Genomic DNA, 19,479 nt, shown 5'->3' on the forward strand with positions numbered 1-19,479 from the left:
GATGGTTCTCGCCTAGAGCGCTTCGAGACGTTAGCGTGATTTGCTTTCCGTGGCCGAGGTGTGACGTGTCTCGCGATCCGACAGCATCACCATCCCTCATTTCAGGACTTTAGCCATCAATTGCTCAGTGCAGTACCCCTCTTTGGGCCGCCAGATATGACATGTGTGGGCGTGCTCCGTTGTCCCCGACAACCCACGTCTCTGGCGGGCCGGAGCGCGGAGCGGCGAACCCAACGTTGTGTACAACGAATGCTGCATACCCTGCTGCAGCTGGGTGCCATCGCACCAATGATCAGAGCCTCTTCTCAGTGAGAACCCACCTGCCGGTTCTCGAAATCTCTCAATCTGGGCGAACGACGTTCCCCTACGTGGTCCAATGGTAGACACATGCCGAGCTCGCCTCTACCAGCATCGCCCTGCTGGAGCCCACGTCCCTGCCGGTGTGAGGCTTACTGGGCATACTGCCAGCAATGTTCGAGAATTCGACACTGGGAATCCCGATCTTGTCTCGTGACGCTGTCTTGCATCTCTTTCGTCAATCCACATCGCTTTCAGTTTCAGCTTCGTCCCATTGAGCCACGCAACACGCAACTCCACAGTTGTGTGCCTCTTTTTTGAGCCACTTTCATCTCATTCGTCTCTCCGCATTCAGTCCCCTCACCCCACGTTCATGTCGCCATTGCTCGCTCATCAAATGTGTTATCAGCCATGGAGCAGCGACAACGTCAGATATAGCCTGTAGCACGAAGCATCGAATTCCAGGATTTCGAAATCCCCAATTGTGAATTTTGTCCAACCATGCGTCAGTTCACGCAGGTGTCGATTTCGCCATGGGCAAACCCGTTCAATGGTGCAACGGGAACAGGGCAGAACTACTACACATCAAGTGCCCCGAAGCAGCCTACCTATCGACGGATGGTCGCACCACCGGCACCAATATTCTTCCATCCGGAAGTTGAGCAAGTCGTTGGCGAAAGTGATAACGAAGATGGTATGTATACATGCGTCATTCTCGACGGAAGCTTACATCAGGATTGAACAGACTCAGGCAGTGCGCCGATTGAGTCCGCTGCATCACCAGAGGCCCCAGCTGCCCCTGAAGTACCTGCACCAGAGGCAGCAGAGCCAGCGCCGCCGTCGCCTCCTCCACCTCCAGCACCTGCACCAGATGCGACTGATATCGAACCTCCAGCTCCTCCCCCAGATGCACCACCGCCGCCACCAGATGATGTGGAGATAGTAACAACAGAAGGAGACGCACCGTCGACCAGTGAAGTCATAATCGTTGATGTCCAAAACGAGCCGCCACACGAAGATGCTGTTGTACATGTACCTCCTCCTCCACCATTTGTAGAAGCGAGTCCGAGCACACCACCTCCACCGCCACCCGTTGAAGTCGTACCTGAGCCATCTATAGCTGGAAGTGAGAAGAGTGGTGAGTCCGAGCAGGCCGCTCAAGAGCCCCCGAAATCCCCCGTCATCAAATTCGTTCACTTTGCGTCTGACACGAAAGATCCAGACGCTGGCAACAGCAAGAAGAAAAAGAAGCTGCTAATTGGCAAGGGCAAGCCCAATGCTTTCGTGCGCGTGAGGGACCCGCCCTCTCCAACCCCCACATCTCCCAAGGATGAGAAGAAAAGGGTCATTGACAAGGTCGTGAGGAAGAAGGAGCGACGTCCATCATTTCTTTCCATCTCTTCTCTTGAAAAGCCTAAGCTCAGTAAGTCGGATGACCGCAAACGAACGAAGCCAGACGACAAGGATAAGAAGGCAAAAAGCAAGAAGGAAAAGTCGAAAGGCGAATCGCCCAGTATCGCGGAGGATGATGAACGATCACTCGATAACGAAGAGAGTGTCATCTCGGAAGGCTCTACGGGCGCGTCCACTGAAAGCCAGGACGCCGTTGTCGGAGAGGCTGCATCGCCACCACCTCCTCCCCCTCCTCCGCCACCACCTGCAGATGAGATCACACCAGACTCTCAAGAACCTCTTGAAAAGTCAGCCGAAACAGCGTCGACACCGTCAGATGAGACTTACCCAGAAGCAAAGGAGGCTACCTCTGAAGGTGATCCAGCTCCCCCACCGCCGCCCCCTGCAGAGGTAGTGGCCGAGGACCAAGACGTTGCGAAAGACGAGCCACCGGTGGAAACCGAAGAAGGCACATCCGCAGAAGAAGGAGCAGTACCTCCACCACCGCCGCTGATGGAGGACAATAGTGAACCAGAGGACAAAGCAGATGTGGCGGATGCGGCAGATGCCGAAGCTACTCCTGTAGAAGACGTCGCCCCAGCAGAAGAGGCAAGTCCAACTGATGAGACTGCCGCGGAAGCTCAAGAAGATGCCGATGCCACCACTGAGGGCGAGAAGGCAGATGGTGACGATACAAGTAAAGAAGAGCCATCGCCTTCAGCGGCAGAAGAGCTGCCCGCGGCCGAGCCCGCTGTCGCCGAAGAGGCAGAACCAAAGAACGATGAAGTGAAAGAAGAAACGCCCACGAACGCCAAAGAGCCTGCGGCAGATATATCGTCTGAGCCTGTCCCATCGCCCGAAGACGTCATACCGCCCGAGACCGATGCCGCTGCGGAAGCAACGGCGGAAGCAAGCAGCGATTCAGATGCCGTGGATGTCGCCAAAGCCGAAGACAATAAGGAAGACGAGCAAACTGCAGATGAGCCTGTTACTGGGGCCGAAGAAGCAAGACCCGAAGCCACGGAGACGGCATCAGTCGATATAGCGGAGGACGCCGAGGCGCCCGCTGTCGAAGTTGTGCCAGAGTCTGAGTCAGTTCCCATAGCTGAAGCACCCAGCAAGCCTGAAGACGAAGCCGTTTCAGAGGACCAAGAAGAGGAACAACCAAAAGAAGCCTTAACCGAAGAGTCGGTGATCGAGGTTGCTGCAACAGAACCTGCGTGTGATGAAGCCTCCACGGAAGAATCTGGGATTCCGACTGAACCTACATCGGAAGAACCTCCCACGGAAGAATCTGCAGTGGAATCCCCATCTGATGAGGTTTCCATTGAAGGACCTGTTGTCAATGAACCACCTGCGGAAGAGTCTGCGAAGGAAGAGCCTGTGACAGAAGAACCTACGACTGATGAAGCCTCAAACGATGAGCCTCCTAAAGAGGAATCTCTAGAGGTCGAACTCGCAACAGATGAGTCCGCCGTCGACCCTTCCGCTCAAGAAATGGTTTCTGGAGAACCGAAAGTACAGGGAGAGGAAGCTCAGGATGTAGCTAGTGAGGCTACACCCGAGCCAGCAGCTGAGAGCCAGAGTGCCACCTCTCTGGAAGAAGATTCAGAGCAATCAGATGTCGCGGATCAACCAGTTGAGCAGGATAGTGCAGATGCACCTGCTGCCACATCGCTGGCCGCCCCGGATAAATCTGCCAACCTTGAGGAAAATATTGGCTCTGAGGATGCTTCTGCAGAAACCACCCCCTCAGCCGATGACACAAAGCCGCCCACAGATGAGCCCACTGCTGCAGTCGATGACGGGAACGTTGTCGAGATTACAGAATCGCCCGAGCCTGCTGAGAACGCTAGTGCTGAAGCACAAAGTGAAGGGCAAGAAGAGAGTGAAGGTGCACGCGGAGAGCAGCCAGCTGTTGCGGCAACCGTAAACGAAGCACTTGACACGGCACCTCCTTCTGCTGCCATCGAGGTCACATCAGAGCAAGGCAACGCCGAAGCGCAAGACTCAACAGAGGTCAAAGCCGAAGACCAAAATCCCGAGCCCGTCAATGACGGCAACGACAGCAATAAAACAGTTGAAGTATCAGTTGAGACGACATCACTCCGTCGATGACGGCACAAGCGGTGTAGAACCCACTAACAGCGACACGGTACCTGACGAACAAGAGCAAGAAGGGCCACAGGCCGAGGCGCACGAGGCTGAAGTCGAGTCCCAGCCCGTTGAAACAAAGGAAGACACGCAAGAGCCTGAGCACGCGTCTGACATGGGTGTTGGTGTTGCAGACGGTGAGGTAAGCGAGCAGCGCCCAGAGACGCCCGATCTCCCAGGCCAACCAGATGAAGCACCACCAGGTACGTGCGAGATTCCTTGTCCTAGATTCTTTTTCTTCGATTTGCGTGGCATCGACTCCATGCCCCCGCGCAAAATTTCGATAGTGCCATGCACGCGCCGGATCGGGCTGGCTGGTCCACGTCGAGGGCTGCAACTCAGAAGAGCCGATTGGGCCGCGCGACGCGTCTGATTGGTCGCCTCGCCCAATCGCTGTTGCTGCCAGCACACAACAGCCAGCGTATCTGACTGTCACGTGCGCTGGGTTGGCTGACGTTGGTTCGGGCTGCAATAGATGCACGCAATATGCCGCAAACCACGACTCGCATGTCTTTGCATCGCGCTAGGCTGGGAAAGACCCTTTTGGCCCACCCGCATCTCCGTCTTATTTCATACTCTCCGGTCTTTCACTGATTTTCCATCTCACATACCGCGATACTCACTATTCTTCCGGTGAACCTCGACACACATAAAACTGATTTAATGCAGACGACACAGCGGCTCTAAATGCCCAGAGCACCTGAAGATCAAGGCCTAGAAGTGCAATCTGATGTGACTACTGAGGTCGTCTCAGATCCTCGTCTCGGAAGTTACTCGTCGAAGAATCAACTGGGGAAGACCCAGCTGCGGCCGGGGACGCTTCGGTGCCCACAAACGAGAACACTGAAATAAAGCCTGAGCAAACCGAAAGCAAAGATGTCGACGCCGTAGCGAACACAGAGCAAGTGGTAGTCGCAATACCGGAAACGGAGATGACGGAAGTGACCGCACCTGTGGATGCTGAGGTAAGCTATCATGAGCCAGAGTATGGTACTCGTCATACTTGAGCGTGACACCGGTATCGTACTTCACATAAATTACATGATTGTCTAACAAGTCTGATAGGCTGTTGACGAGACCTTGCTCGCAGAAGTGGACGAGAAGGATACTCAGGACACGCCCGATGCTCACGATGAAGATGACGATGCTTCTGACTCGCCGTCCGAATCAGACAACGGGTTTGATTCCGACTCGGATGTGTCATCAATGCCTCCTTCGATAGTTGAAGTAGACACTGCAGAAAGTCCTGAGACTACTGAAGGACAGGAGGAGCAAGAGGCCGATAACCCCGCACCCAAGGACGAGGACACCGCTTCCATTGCACCTGAAGAAGTTGAAACCGAGTCATCTAACGCGACAACACAAGACGATGCAAGCTCAGCCACCACCGTTGAAGTTGCCGAGGCAGAACCCGATGCTGCTGAAGCAAAAGAAGAGGAAGAAGTACCAGCAATTGAGAGTGAGGCACCGGTTCCGGATGCGGATGTTACACCGGAGGACCCCACTGAAGCCGTACCCGAAGAAGAAGAATCGAAGCCGGATGATGAGTCGACGGTCGATGCGGCACCAGCAGATGACAATGCGGACGTGCCAGCCACTGCGGAAGATGCCGAAGAGGATCTCGGTGGCCCTGACGAGGATAGCGAAGATGAAGGAACGTCGTCGGTCAGTGAGGCATCGACCGCGCAGTCTGAAGAGGCTGCGTCCGCGTCGGTGACCGAGCCCGCAGATGCGCCAAGTCAAGATGCACCTCCTGAGCAGGAAGAAGAGGCAGATGAGTCTGTGGTCGTCGAAGCTGAGGAGCCGAGCCAGCCAGAAGAGGCCGAGGAAGCGCCTGAATCTGAGCCTGTGAACGAGGGGGGTGATGAAGAGGCTCCTGCCGAGGACAGCTCTGATACACCTGCACCCGCCGAAGCTGTCGAAGAAACCGATCCGGCTCCGACGATAACAGAAGCCAATGCTGATGCATCTGCAACTACAGAGACGGATGTCACAGAAGAGCCTACGGCCGATCCAGCTCCCGAGGTAGACGAAGTGCAGGTCGCAGATGCTGGGAATGAAGAAGACACCCCCGAGCAACCCGCCCCAGCAATCGAAGGAGCTGACGATGCTGCACCGCCGCCACCCGAGGATTCAAACACGGAGAGTCCAGAGCCGGCGCTGGAGGACGAGCCTGAAGCTAATCCAGATGATTCGAATGAACCTGAGACTATCGAGCCGCCTGTAGTTGAGGCAGAAGAGGCCACCGAAGACACACCACAGGATGATGCTGTTCAAGCTGAGTCTGCTGAGGAGCCCGCTACCGAGGAACCCGGACTCGCTGTCATTGAGAATCTAGAAGAGGTCGACCCAATAACGCCAACACCTGAGCTTGCAGAAGACGGTGAGGGCGACGTGCCCAAAGCATTGAACCAACCAGATGCGCCTGTTGAAGAGGTCGCCGATCCACCAGCAGCTGAAGAATCGACTGCCGCAGACGAAGAAAAAGCCGAAGACGCAGCGGACGTAGAGGCCGAGGTTCCATCGGATGAGGCCGTCGAGGCACCGTCCACAGAGGTGGAACCCGAGCCAACGGTAGACGCAGATGGTATCGTAGATGCACCGCAGCCAGATGAAGACGAGTCAAACGATGCCGAGGAACCTGCGGCAGAGCCATTAGCGGACGAACCTGCTGATGCTGAAGCTGAGGAGCCAGTCCCAGAAGTACCTGTCGAAGATGAGCCTGGTCAAGCTGAAGTCGATGCACCAGAAGAGGAAACAGGTGCTGCTGAAGCCACAACAGAACCGGAACCAGAAGCGATCCCGGAAGCAAGTGAAGAGGCAGCGCCAGAGCCAGAGCCAGAGCCAGAGCCTCCGGTAACGGAGGACGTAGTAGAACCAGCGGAGCCCACTCCAGAAGCAGTCGAAGTCGTTCCTGAGCCGGAAGCTGTCGAGGAGGAGGAGGAGGCTGTTGAGGCTGAAGCTCCCGGAGAATCCCCTGCTGACCCCGTTGCCGATGAAGCAGCCGCGCCAGAACCGCAGGTAGAGGAAGCCGAGCCCGTGGTGGAAGCGCAAGTCGAGGCACCTGTAGAGGAGACGCCTGTAGATACGCCATCCGATCCTGTGCCAGAGGCAGAAGAGGCAGACCGGACCCTTGAAAGTGAAAACGCGGATCTCCCCGCTCCCGAACCGATTGTCGAGAGCCCACGTGACGAATCGCTACCTCGAGAACGCGACTTCGCCATAGTCGACGGACCCGCAGTCGAATCTTCGCCAAGAGAAAAGCAACGGCGGCGACATTCTCATACGCACAGACAACGAAGGCGTGAGAGCGAGGCAAGTGTGAAGGAGCGACCCGCAATCGGTGCTCTTGCTGGAGTCCTTGCGGCCGCAAAACTCTCTAGTTCCGCAAAGACCAAGCGTCGTGACAGTGGCACAGAGCGTGATACGGGCAGAGGTAAAGAGCGGAGGCGTGAGGAAGAAAGGGATCACAGCAACAGCAGCAGGGAGCGAATGTATCCAGACCACCGCGCAAGTCGCCGTCGCGATGACAGGGTCGAAGATCGATATGCCAAACGCCGAACAGTGCAAGAGCTTGATGAAGCAACGGAAGAACAGAAGCGGCGCGAGCGTCGCATTGAACGGAAACGAAAAGAGGCAGAAGAGGCAGCTAAGGCATTGGAAGAGGAAGAGCTTCGTCAACAAAGGCGCCGTGAGCGTAAAATTGCCGCCAAGCTGGCGGAAGATGAACGTTTGAGAGCCGAGGACGAGCGCCGCAGACAAAAGGAGGAAGAGCGCATTGCACTAGAAGAGGAAGCGAGACGCATACGCCACGAGAAGAGGCGGCAGAAATACGAGGCCGAAAAGGAGGCAAAACGACAGGAGATCTTACGACTGGAACAACTCGAACAAGCTGAGCGTGAGGAAGAAGAGGCCAGGCGCCTGCGACGTCTGAGACGAGCCGAGCGAGAAAAGGAGAAGCTGGCTCCATCGCGTCCAAGAAGGGAATCTGTCGTGGTGCCACGAGAGTCGCCTCGCAAAGTTCCCCGTGACTCCGCTCGCAGGGCATATGAAGAAGATGAGGAAGTCACGCCTGCGCGACCATTGACCCCTCCACTACCACCCGTGGATACGGGGTCGCCACGCAGCGCGCCGCGCCGACGGATGAGTACTCGAGAGACTCCGCCCACCACCAAGCGAAGCAGTAGGCTGGGTGCGTTGTTCGGTCGCTCAAAGACAGATCCCATCACACCGCCCTCGAAATCGACTAGACCGACCACTCGCGTACGCTCAGATCCGACTGAAGTGCCAGAAGTACCTACCAAAGTGTTGCGCAAAGATATCGACCGCCCCGGTAGTAGCCACCAGTCCTCCAACGAGAGTCGCGATCGTGCTGAGCGTCCCCACCGCAGTCGTAGACAGTCACAAGGCCAGCGTCGATTTAAAAACCAGGCAGAAGAAGATGAGTACTACAGACAGAAGGAGAAGCGCAGGTCTGCTCGGCAAAAGGAATACGAGATGTCTGGGGGTCGTGATGGGGGTGTTACATTCGCAGAGCCTATCGACGATCTAGGTCCGCCACCACCCGAGCCATTCGAGCCGGATCCTGAGCCTGTTTTCGAACCAGAGCTCGAGCAGGATGCGTCTCAATACATAGAGGATGATAAAGCAGAGCTCGGTGTTGCCTCTACATCGTCTGCCGAACGCCGCGAACGTCGCCGCAGCAGGCGCGAGTCGGGGTTAGAAGAGCGACCCAGAACTCGTCGCATCACCGTGACCGAAAGGGAGCGACCAGAGGGTCGGCGCAACGAGTCAGATCGCCCGCGCACAAGGGGTTACGACGAGGAAAAGCCCCGCCCCAGGCGAAGCGAGACTGAGAGGAGGAGCAGCGGACGCAGCTCAAGGAAGAAGGAAGAGTCTGGCGGACTTAAGAGCCTCTTCGGAGGATTGAAGAAGAGAATTGCTTGATTGGGATTGGAAGCAGGGAGTTTGATATGTATACATGCTGGGGAGGTTCTTCACTGAACAGGCGCTTTGGGTTGGGAGGACGCTTTATACCACTTTCTTATCTGGGTCATGATGACTGGCGTTTCTGGACGAGGTCCTTTTTGTACTGGTATGCTGTAGAGCCTGAGGTTTGAACACTTGTATATTGGGGGAGACTGAGCCCAAGGCTACGAATTTATGCTTCTTCCATTATCATGTGCTATTTAAACCCTTTTAATCCGGGCGGACGATACGACCTCCTGGATGCCCTCTCATTGTTATCGCTGCGCCGCGACACCTCGCTCGGCCAGCCCGATGCCATTGGCAGCATCGTCCGCGAACGGATCGGAGGGGCGGCGAGGGAGTTTGTCGCCGAGCTAAACATCTCATTAATATCCTAAATGCCAGTCCTCAAGAGAAAATCGAGCTAACGCGATAAACAGCCATGCCAACGACTACTGTCCAAAACATCTCCCCAATCCGAGCGCCGAACCACACGCTATGGAGCCAATGCTCTCCGTTCTTCTCCACCCACGAAGCCGTCCACTTGGTGAGCCCAAAAGAGACCCAGAACGAGACCAACAAGCCCAAGGCGCATCTCGTTCCTGGGTGGTTGCGCCACCAGCCACCCATCTTGACGAGGGCCGGCTCGACGTAGGGGATACATGGTCGAATTACGACCAGAACAACGGACCAAAGCCAAGTCCTGAAGGTGCTCAAGTAGTTGCCCATTTTTAAGAGGCAGGTGAATCGTGCGTGTGGAGTTGTACGATGCGTTTTTGTAGCTTTAGTTGAGCCGTGGTGATGTGTCTTGGAGTCTACAGTAACAGGTGCTCGAATTGAGAAGGACTTCACAGTGGTACTCCTCCCTCTTTTGTTCTTCATTGCAACTTCTTCGCAGCTTCATTGTGGTTTCTTTAAGATAAGTGCTTCTTTCCTCTGTACCACTACTTGTATTCAGGATCAGAAAGTGTACCTTGGATGTACACGCTACTCTACAGGCTTTGACGAAGACATTTTGGTGCACTAAGAATCACCATACGCTAGCTTGCCGCACTTTATATTTCAGATCCACACAAAAGAAAAATTCTTACTCTTTTCTCATGTCCATCTACATCCGTGATCAGCCCCCCTCACTAGCATTTGCCATGATAAAGACAAGGGAGCCTCGCGCAAGGCGCGCCATCATTCGCAACTTCACCACTGACATAGCCTGGGCCTCCTTCATACTTGCAGCGGTGGTCCTGGCAGCCCAGCTCGTACTGATTATATTCGAAGGTGTTCAGCAAATTGTCGCCACGTCTTCACAGCGAACACAGGCGGAAGTGTCCAAAAGTTGGTGCATGTGGTTGACGAATTACCCCAGCGATCCTATCGGTTGCTATGTTTTTTATTGCGCTTTCTTGGTCCTCACAACCTTTTGTGGGAGTCACTTCAAGGCCTTTGGCTTCTGGATGCTGCAGCTCATAACGCTTGCGACGCTCAGCTTCTCCCTGCACCAGGACCGCCTCTTGTGGGAGAAGACTTGGAGCAAAGCTATCGGATCCATCTGCTTTTCAGTTTTCCGAATATTGGCCGCTGCATTCGTTGCCAACCTGCCGAGCTGGTCATGGTCTTACATGGGGCTGTACGAGGATCGTGCAACTCATCCTGTAAGTCTTTTTTTTGAAGTGCCGCCACAAGTAGCGAACGCTAACCGATGAAAGGTTTCAGGAAAGATCATCTACATTCAAATGCCCAGTTTCGAGATCCGGATTAGAACACCCAAAAACTACTTTGGTCGTCTAGGTTTGGCACTTATGGACATCAGAATCATACTCCTTCGCCTCGCATACATTCAACTATTCGAACATCTTATTCGCTTCGCCCACGTACGCAACAACAGATTGAATGAGTCGAGCGCCGCTTCTTATGAGCTCGTCAAACTGGTAACGATAGTCCTTGGCGTCCAGGCTTTGCATTTCAGCGTCGTTCGACTCACAACCCACGTTGTTTACTTCTACTACGAGAAGGAAGACCGCGTGACACCACGCCGTCGAATATTTTCTCGTTTGATCGATGTCGATACTATGCACATTCAGACGATAGAACTAGACATATTGCTGGGGAGAAGTAAAGACAACGGCGCAGATGAGGCTGGAACGGAACGTGTTGAGGTCAAGGCCGAATCTAAAGAAGATGCAACCAAAGATGATGGCTGCGAAGAATCGAAAGGCAGCGTGGAAGTCGTTCAAATAAAAAGAAATACTTCAAAAGATGTGTTGGATGTAGACAAGACTGTCGGAGATGTGGTCTGATCACAGGCCTTTTGTTCTGGGGGCGATGAGTAGCATGATATTGCGAACACCATCCCAGCGATCTCAAAAATGAGGCTGTACAACGCCACACAGTAGCTCAATATTAATGAAAACGTAGTGTAGCAGTAAACAGATGCTTGCAATTAATCTGTACTATCTATATCTTTGCGGGAGGCTGACGTGGCGGCCACGTGATGTGACTTTAGCTGGAGCAGCAGATAGCTCATCTTCAGCTTGAACACCAGCGTGAGCAGCGCCAGCGCGTTTTTGACGCTTGTCACTTGATGAGGTTGCTTGCAAGGCTGGTCGCTTGCGTTTTTGAGCCTGTTGGACAGCTTTTTTCTGGTGTTGAGCTTCAACTTTGGGCGCGCGTTCAGCTGCTTTCTCAGCCCGCTCAAGCTCCCTCGTCTCCTTGAGCCTCTGCCTCTCTACACGCTTCTCCTCGAGTTCAACTCGACGCTGCACTCGAGCCTCCTCGCGCTGCTTCTTATCCCGTGCTTTTTCGGGTTTCACCTCCATCTCATCTCGCTCCCGTACTGCCTCTCTAGCTCGAGCTTCACGCAGCTTGCGAGGGGAACAGTGGACAGCGCCACCGTGATACTCCTGGCGCTGTTGAAGGTCAAGAGCTTTACCATTCTTCTTGTGTTTCTTTTCATGTTGAAGAGCTTCCTTTAAACGCTCGTTCTCATGCTTTAAAAGCTCATGCTGCACAGAGAGATGGTGAACGCTTGAGCGCAGCTTTCTTGCCTCATACTGATGGCTATCATTGACAACAGCTCGTACTAACCGATCGAGCTTTCTCCAGTCGTGACCAGAGAGCCCTGACGATGAGATTCTCTCAGCTTCTGGCGTGCTGCCAAATCTACGAAGGATAACGTTGGCATCCATCGGCCAGATTCCAGTGGCTTCGAAGGCCTTCAATATGAGGCTCTCTGTGAAGGAGGATATCCAGGCGCTCCAGAAGAGCAGAAAGAAGTCCCCTTTCTCGATTGTGATGAGGCCTTGAGCCTTGTGGAGAAAGCTTGTGAGCTCGTTAGAGTAGGCTTGAGAGAGTGGCTTTAACAGCACTACATCGAGCGGCTGGAGCGTGTGAGCTGAATGGGGAGGAAGGACCATGAGGAGGATCCTGTGGCGATCACAGTAGTCGATAAACTCTTTCGTGACATGAGTTCCATGGCCATCAACGATGAGCAATCGCCATCTCCCTGATCGCTGCTTCGTACAGCGATCAAACACCTGCTCAAGCCAAGCTAGGCCTATGTTATCGTCTGACCAGCCTGTTGGAGATGATGAGACAAAGACCTCATGCTCTCCTACCTTGATATCCTCTACCCAACTCGATTGTATACCTCCTTCTGCAGCTGGGTAGATAAGGCTTGGAGGCAGCGAGCTTCCATCGGCGCAGCAGCAGGCTAGGAGTGTCAGGAACTCGCGTGATCCGTCCTGGGTAGATGCTCGAACCTCCTTCTTCTCCCATTGACGTCTGCTGAATATCCTCTTGCTTCTGCCTATCAAGCCAATCAAGATGCCCTTTTCATCCATATTGTATATATCTCGAGCCTCAAGGTGATATTGGGTGATCTTTCGATGCAGCAGCTCAAAAAAGAGTCGGTATCTTGACTCAGTATCAGCTCGATCGCGCGTACGATCCGTGGTGGTGATCCACTCTGAGATGAGATGGATCTCGTGTCGGTTGATGAAGCGAGTAACCCAGCTTTCGCTGAGCTGCTGATGGGCTACTTCTGATGAGAAATTCCTGATCATCTCTCGAGTAGGAGGAAGGCCTCGCTTAGTAAGCTTAATGATGTACTGCACAAGCTCTAACTCCTGTTGTGGGTCGATAGCTTGTTGCTGAGCGTATCCATCGCTCCTAGGTCCTGTCACGCGCCTCCATCTTCGCCCCAGCGTTGAGCGGTCAACCCCCCATTTTTCAGCAACCTCTTTTAATGTGAACTTTTCTCCTGGATCGCGCGATTCTAGATCTGCAATTGCTTCATCAATCGGAGCCATGATTGTGGAGTTATTGCGCGTCAAAGTTGTAGTATTGAGACACGCGTCGGCGTTCGGCGGAGCATGAGATGAATCCGGGCACGAGGTGCACGGACACGTTACCCCCGCAAAGCTCCCGCATCATTCACCGATGTCGTCACGCACGTCTGGCCCAAACTCAGCATACTTATTACACCAAGAATAGCCAGCACGCAGCATTCGCGATAAGAGCTTCCTGCATGCCAAACATCTGCCGATTCGCTGCTGCACGCAATGCTCTCACAAGACCACAGGCTCCCTGAACGAGTGTACGGACAGCATCTGGTAGAGGGTGTAGCTAGTTACCACGGCGATGGCCCTGCCGCATCGAGCAAGGCGCTCGCTCACCCATCTGCAGCATATAGTTGACATCCAAGGGCATCATGCTCAGGACGTTCTGCGCCTATAAAAGGCCGACGTTGGATGCAATCACATTCGCACCACACTTGAGGTTAATTCGCCATGCGTGCTCTTCCCAGACATCTATTCGTGCTCCTGGGGTCAACCATACCCCTAGCTCTTTCCCACTGCCATAATGCGCCCACAGCAACAATTGGTGCTGGCCTCATCGTTGGCAAGTCGACCTCATTGCCCGCTGCTCTGGGACCCGTGAACCAGTTTCTCGGGGTCCCTTTCGCAAAGTCGCCGCCAGAGAGGTTCGCGCCGCCTCAGCCGCATTCTCGTTTCCATACGCCTGTCAATGCTACCGCGTTCAAGCCAGCATGTATGCAGCAGTTTAGATGTATGTGATGCCAATCGGGCTTACGTATGACTATGCTAACAGAACTCTGAAGATCCATTGGCGAGCTCGAGATTCACGCAATCCGTGTTTAACAATCCTCCCGTGGAAGAGTCCGGAGGATTGCTTATATCTGAATGTCTATGCGCCATCAGCTCCGGCAGGTGGATTGGGACGAGCTGTAATGTTTTGGATCTTTGGTGGATCACTGCAATTTGGAACTGGCGGTGCGTCTACTATTGTCATTTTTGGGGTCAAGTGCTGATCAAATGGTTAGGGATACCGATATATGACGGGACATCTTTTGCAGCGTACGAAGACGTCATCGTCGTGACTACAAATTACAGAACCAACAGTAAGCCTCCGAGATCGAAACTGCACGATGCTGACTTCTCCCAGTATTCGGTTTCCCAGGCTCTACTGAACTCCCCATCACAGAGCGCAATGTCGGCTTCCTGGACCAACGATCAGCTCTTGACTGGGTCCAGCGAAACATCCATGCCTTCGGCGGCGATCCCACAAAAGTAACCATGTTTGGCGAAAGCGCTGGCGGGTTTTCCATTGATACTCATCTGACCAGTTACGACGAAGATAGCGTCCCGCCCTTCCGAGCTGCCATTCTACAGAGCGGGCAGTACACATACCGCTCTGTGCCAAATGCAGACAGCACCATCGCTTGGAACAATGTGACCACCCAGCTCGGCTGTCCTGGCGTGTATGGAAGTAACCTAACCTGCGTCCGAGCCGCAAACGCAAGCACCATCCAGAACATCATCAACACCAACACGCTCATCTCCGCCCCCGTAGTCGACAACGCGACATTCGTCAGCGACCCAGCCCAGCGCCGTCTCTCCAGGAACATCGCTCGCATCCCCGTACTCGGCGGCACGAACGCCCAAGAAGGCCGCCTGTTCACCGTCAACCAGACAAACCTGACGACATTCCTTCAAAACACATTTAAGAACTTCTCCAATCTGATACCCGCTATCCGAGACGCATACCCCCTCGCCGACTCAAGCAACGCCTCGCAACACGACGCCATTGCGCAAATCTACACGGAGCTGGTCTTCCAATGCCCGCAAGCACTGTGGGCAAACGCGACTGCTTCAATCGGTATTCCGACGTGGCGATACTACTTCAACGCCTCGTTCCCCAACACGCAACTCTTCCCCGACGCTGGCGTGTGGCACGCGTCTGAAGTCAGCGTCGTGTTCGGCACATATGCCACGGCGAACACGACGACGCAGGAATACGCGCTGAGCCAGTATATGCGTAGTACGTGGGCGAAGTTCGCGAAGAATCCGTACGCGGGACCGGGGTGGAATGCGGTGGGCAGTGGGGCGGAGGGGAGGGTGTTGGAAGGGGCGTATGACGAGGTTGGCGGCGGGGTGTTGAAGATGGGGAATGAGAGCTTGATTGAAGGGGATTGGAGTTTGGGTGTGCTGGGAGATGTAGGAGATGTAAAAGGGAGTGGAGTTACGGTGTTGCCGCAGAGTGCAGTTGATGCGAGGTGTGAGTTGTTCAGACCGCTGTTTGAGGCTGTTGGTGGAGAGGGAGCGATACCACCGTCATGAAGATTGCATGAAGTTTCTGAGGAGTTGTTTTTGGTGAAGTTTTTTCTGACGTTGTAACAGTGTCTTCGCTTTCAATGTCCTACTACTCATCCCCCGGCGTCGCCTATTCTTCATTAGCCTTCACCCCCAAAAGCACCACCACGCACACTTACATGCCACATATCAATCCTCACCGCACTCGTCCCATTCCTCTTCAAAACACCCACCCCAACCACATCGTTCAACCACGCATAACTTCCATTCGTGCTCGTCTCGAACTTCCCCCTCAGCATCGTCCTCCCATCCGGCCACGGAAACCCCTCCGTCACAACCACGATATTCGCTCCATCGTCCGTTCGAATCGCATACCGCGCATCCGGCCGGATCACAGCCTGTGCATCCGTGAGCCGCCAGTCTGCGCCGACGTTGAGAACTGTTCCTGATGGGGTTGTTAGTGGATGTGACGTCATGCGGCATTGTGGGGAAGGAGCCAGGGCCAATGCGGAGACATACCGTTCATCCTCGGGCCCTTGAACGTGCCGCCGACGATCGGGATCACGATGCGTTCGTCGCCGGTAGGTATTGGGCCTAATGAGAATCGTTCGCCTAGGAGGGCGTCCATGCTGTATAGAAGAGTCATTTTGGGCGCGACGGGCGCTTCTTGTGCGGCGATGTGAGCCATGGTGAACAATGCGAATGCGGTGATTGACTTGAAGATGTGCATTTTGACGAATGGCCGAGCGGCTGTAGCTAGGATATGGGCCTAGTGAGACACGGGACTTGCGAGTTTATATACTCGTGCATCTTGCATTCACGATGCCGATGTTACTTGCCGTAGGACGATCTGAATTGGCAAAGGGGATTTTATCCTTGTAGAAGCGATGAGGCTTGAGGAACCCGGTCTTCGATCCTCGTTTTTCATGCTCGGAATTGGGTAAATAGCCGGCGCGCCCAGCCGTCATGAAAGGTGTGTGAGGTTAGTGGCTATTATACCAATGATTGCTGAAGTGGTTCACGCATGCGTCCAGAATTGTCTTCGAGACCGATGCAGAGGTAGACATATTTCATTAAACGGGAATTTGTTAAATCGACAGAGACGGCCACCAACTGTCGCTAAGAAAATTACCACGTAAAGAAGGCGTAAGGTGCTTCATCGTCGTCGTGTCCGAGATGAAGCGCATTATAAGAGTATACCCAAAACCCCATGTCCTGTTGAAAGGAAAAGAAGAGAACCCGCAGAAGGAAAGCGACTCGATTGCCAGCACCCGAGTCTTGATCTGACTTGAGTAGTGCCGCTCACGGAGTATATGGAGGCGGCGGGTCCCGCTCTCCGAGCTGTGTAGACGCCTCCGTGGGAGCATAGTGTGGCCGCGCCGTGCCAGAATACCCATACGCCTCCCAATTATCGTCTACCGAATGAGCCCCATAGGCCTCTTCAGCCGTGCCCATGGTGTATGTCAAGCCACCCGGGGAGGTCGCCGTGGCGCCAAAAGCTGGCGTCGAGACAGAGAAGCCTGCATTGCCATATACTCCGTGTTGTGTTGCTGTAGCGGGGGACAATCCGCCAGATGCGTGTCGTCGAGGCGGTACGATCGGAGGATCTTCGGGGACGTCGTGGGGGCGGTATCCGTTTGCGACGGGCATGCGAGAGAGCGTCGCGAATGAGTCGGTGCGTTGCAGTGACGGCTCGATGATGATCTGCGGCTGCTTTCGCTCGGGCACGGGACGGCGGGGGATGTTGAAGGTTTGGGCGTGCTGGGGCGGGCCTGGACGAGGCTGCACGTGAGGCTGAGCCGGATATGGGCTCTGCTGTTGTACTTGGGGTTGCGGAGTCCCATAGCAGGCATACTTCTGCGGCGCTACGGCAGGGCGCTGCTGGTACTGTTGCTGCTGGAGGTGACTCGGAGACTTTCCTGCACCCGGGAACGTGTTGTGACGCCGCGCCTCGAGCTCATCTTCCTGCCTCTTCTTCGCGTCCTTGCGCTTATAATGCCTATGGATCAGGTAACCTCCAGCAACAATTTCTAGACCGCCGAAGATCATGGTGTGACGTCAGTGTCTCTGCTTCAGTAGGTGCAGAGTGGCAGGAATAAGTCAAGGGACGGCGGAGGAAATTTTTGGAAGCTTGGGGAACGGAGGGTCGAGGGAAAGGAGGACTGAGGCCATTTCTGACATTCTTTTGCTCCGCCTCTCTTGTCGCTGCGCGATGGACCCATTGGTGGCTGCTGATGGTGGCGGAGTGCAGGAGCGATTGGCACTAGCCGCATCTAGCTTCGCTTAGCACGCATGGATCATCGACTGCTACCTCCTCATGCTCAGCACTCGCATCCAGCCTGAAGATGAGCTGTCGAGAATCTCGTTCAGGTGTGCAAATGGCATTTACCTGAAGTGGATTATGTCCCTGCTGCGCTTTGCTGAGCTATGGCGAGAGACACATGATGTTCGCCTGCTGCGTGCTGGTATTTGTCTTCCAGCCTGTATTTTGGCTGATCCCGAAACCTATCAGCAGCGCAATGAGCTTGTGTTTGTTGAGTTTGTTCTATGGGCCAACAGTCGCTACTATATGTGGCTTCTACGGCCTTTGCGTTGAGGAGTGGTACTGCTGTACAGTAGCGCATGCTTATCGGCTCGAAGCTCTTCACAATGGAGCTTCATTACACCGCTCTTGGTTCCATCTTCGCCCATATCCAAGCAGATGAGGTATTTTTCTCTGTCGTGATTGTAATTGAATCAAGTCAAGCCAGCGTCAAAGTTATACAACCCACGTCGTTATGGCTCATCGTAGCACAGTGATTTCCTGGACACTCGCGCCAAGATCCAAGAAATGAGAAGAGCGTTGGAGCTCATTTATCGGGTCATAAGCTTTTGGCCATGTAGATTATGACGCTCAGAGCTCCTGATGATCACGCCGTTGACCAGTCCTAGCGCGTGATAGCCAGTGATATCGTGAGCCAGCGCCAGCCCTGTTCCTATCGTAGTGCGAGTACGAGCCTCGTACAGAAATACGCCCGGAGCGCTATCTCGTGGTGCAATCCACGCAACTGGGTGTTTCAATCTGAAGTAACGGTGCTTCAGGTTCCACGGCTCGCAATTTTGCCCTCACCAGGGGCAGATATGACACATTGTGCTGGCATCACATGCTGAGATAATTTCCTTGAGAAGGATTGGCAGTGGTGTAAAGCACGTGAACACACGTGTATGAAAGATTTATTTCCGAGCCAGTCTAAAAGGCTTCATGTACTCGTAAAGGTTGTCATCAACGGTCTTGGTGTACCAATATTGAAGGTAAATATGTCGAAGGAGATTTCAACGAGCGTTGTGGAGAAGGGTTGTGTTATGAGATCATCGACAGAGTCGAGCTTTGCTCTAGGGTACCAGATATTGCGCGGTCTAGGGGGACGGAAGGGAGAAGCAACGTTGATTTGTGGTGAGGGCGATTGCAAAGCGCGACCATTCAAGAGGCATGGGACACTCTTCCCGTTGATGAAACAAGATTCGGTGCATGGCTGCCATCTCACGGATAGATGGATGTATTTTGGTGGCTAGTGTCGAAGTCGATAGTCTCCAACCGTACCACGACCGCCGCAGAATGGGCATGGCGGTTTGGGATCACTGTGTTCCAGATCAGTGACCTTCTCTTGAAAGGAGTTTCTCCATCATCGCTGAGCGATCACAGCTCTTACAGTGACAACCATGGGGCGAACTTGATCACTTGAGAAGCATGAAGTATTTGGAATGTAACCACAACGTACCGGGCATGATGACCACCGCAAACGTGGCAAGTATGAATGGTGAGAATGGTACAGACTGTGCAGAGAATGACATCGTTCGAAGCTGACAGACTTGTGCTTGCGCCTGAAGACATAGTGGATGCCATCTCTGAGTCTGGAGTAAGGCCGTTAAGAAGCAGGTTGGAAGTAAGCGTGTATGTCCAGAGGTAAGAAGATCTGCTTGATTTAGTTCGAGGGAGCGGTGCGCAGCTCAGCACCATTTATATCTGCAAGCTGGCATGCCCAGAAGACAGAATCATCGTCACGATGGATACAGTTGCACT

General features: G+C 54.0%; 8 protein-coding genes across 8 annotated transcripts; 4 read left to right on the top strand and 4 right to left on the bottom strand.

Moving 5' to 3' along the window:
- Positions 1-798: 798 nt before the first annotated feature.
- Positions 799-8,790, top strand: SNOG_01411 (hypothetical protein; the record flags this gene model as incomplete). Its single annotated transcript, XM_001792000.1, has 6 exons — positions 799-991; positions 1,043-3,774; positions 3,878-4,046; positions 4,141-4,279; positions 4,598-4,808; positions 4,909-8,790. 6 exons carry the CDS (start codon positions 799-801, stop codon positions 8,788-8,790), a joined length of 7,326 nt encoding a protein of 2,441 aa, XP_001792052.1.
- A 233-nt stretch (positions 8,791-9,023) lies between these two features.
- Positions 9,024-9,546, top strand: SNOG_01412 (hypothetical protein; the record flags this gene model as incomplete). Its single annotated transcript, XM_001792001.1, has 2 exons — positions 9,024-9,172; positions 9,252-9,546. 2 exons carry the CDS (start codon positions 9,024-9,026, stop codon positions 9,544-9,546), a joined length of 444 nt encoding a protein of 147 aa, XP_001792053.1.
- A 365-nt stretch (positions 9,547-9,911) lies between these two features.
- Positions 9,912-11,105, top strand: SNOG_01413 (hypothetical protein; the record flags this gene model as incomplete). The annotated part of the gene is made up of 2 exons (XM_001792002.1): positions 9,912-10,460; positions 10,515-11,105. 2 exons carry the CDS (start codon positions 9,912-9,914, stop codon positions 11,103-11,105), a joined length of 1,140 nt encoding a protein of 379 aa, XP_001792054.1.
- A 153-nt stretch (positions 11,106-11,258) lies between these two features.
- On the bottom strand, positions 11,259-13,115 carry SNOG_01414 (hypothetical protein; the record flags this gene model as incomplete). Its single annotated transcript, XM_001792003.1, has 1 exon — positions 11,259-13,115. One exon carries the CDS (start codon positions 13,113-13,115, stop codon positions 11,259-11,261), a length of 1,857 nt encoding a protein of 618 aa, XP_001792055.1.
- A 1,046-nt stretch (positions 13,116-14,161) lies between these two features.
- SNOG_01415 (hypothetical protein) lies at positions 14,162-15,446 on the top strand (the record flags this gene model as incomplete). Its single annotated transcript, XM_001792004.1, has 2 exons — positions 14,162-14,183; positions 14,272-15,446. The coding sequence occupies 2 exons, from the start codon at positions 14,162-14,164 to the stop codon at positions 15,444-15,446; spliced, it is 1,197 nt and encodes a 398-aa protein (XP_001792056.1).
- Positions 15,447-15,528: 82 nt separating this feature from the next.
- Positions 15,529-16,107, bottom strand: SNOG_01416 (hypothetical protein; the record flags this gene model as incomplete). The annotated part of the gene is made up of 3 exons (XM_001792005.1): positions 15,529-15,549; positions 15,599-15,864; positions 15,939-16,107. 3 exons carry the CDS (start codon positions 16,105-16,107, stop codon positions 15,529-15,531), a joined length of 456 nt encoding a protein of 151 aa, XP_001792057.1.
- Positions 16,108-16,721: 614 nt separating this feature from the next.
- On the bottom strand, positions 16,722-17,468 carry SNOG_01417 (hypothetical protein; the record flags this gene model as incomplete). The annotated part of the gene is made up of 1 exon (XM_001792006.1): positions 16,722-17,468. One exon carries the CDS (start codon positions 17,466-17,468, stop codon positions 16,722-16,724), a length of 747 nt encoding a protein of 248 aa, XP_001792058.1.
- A 1,190-nt stretch (positions 17,469-18,658) lies between these two features.
- Positions 18,659-19,290, bottom strand: SNOG_01418 (hypothetical protein; the record flags this gene model as incomplete). The annotated part of the gene is made up of 3 exons (XM_001792007.1): positions 18,659-18,791; positions 18,944-19,087; positions 19,178-19,290. 3 exons carry the CDS (start codon positions 19,288-19,290, stop codon positions 18,659-18,661), a joined length of 390 nt encoding a protein of 129 aa, XP_001792059.1.
- Between the last annotated feature and the right edge of the window lie 189 nt (positions 19,291-19,479).

This window comes from Parastagonospora nodorum (genome assembly GCF_000146915.1).
Source record: "Parastagonospora nodorum SN15 chromosome Unknown scaffold_2, whole genome shotgun sequence".
NCBI classification, from domain to species: Eukaryota; Fungi; Ascomycota; class Dothideomycetes; order Pleosporales; family Phaeosphaeriaceae; genus Parastagonospora; species Parastagonospora nodorum.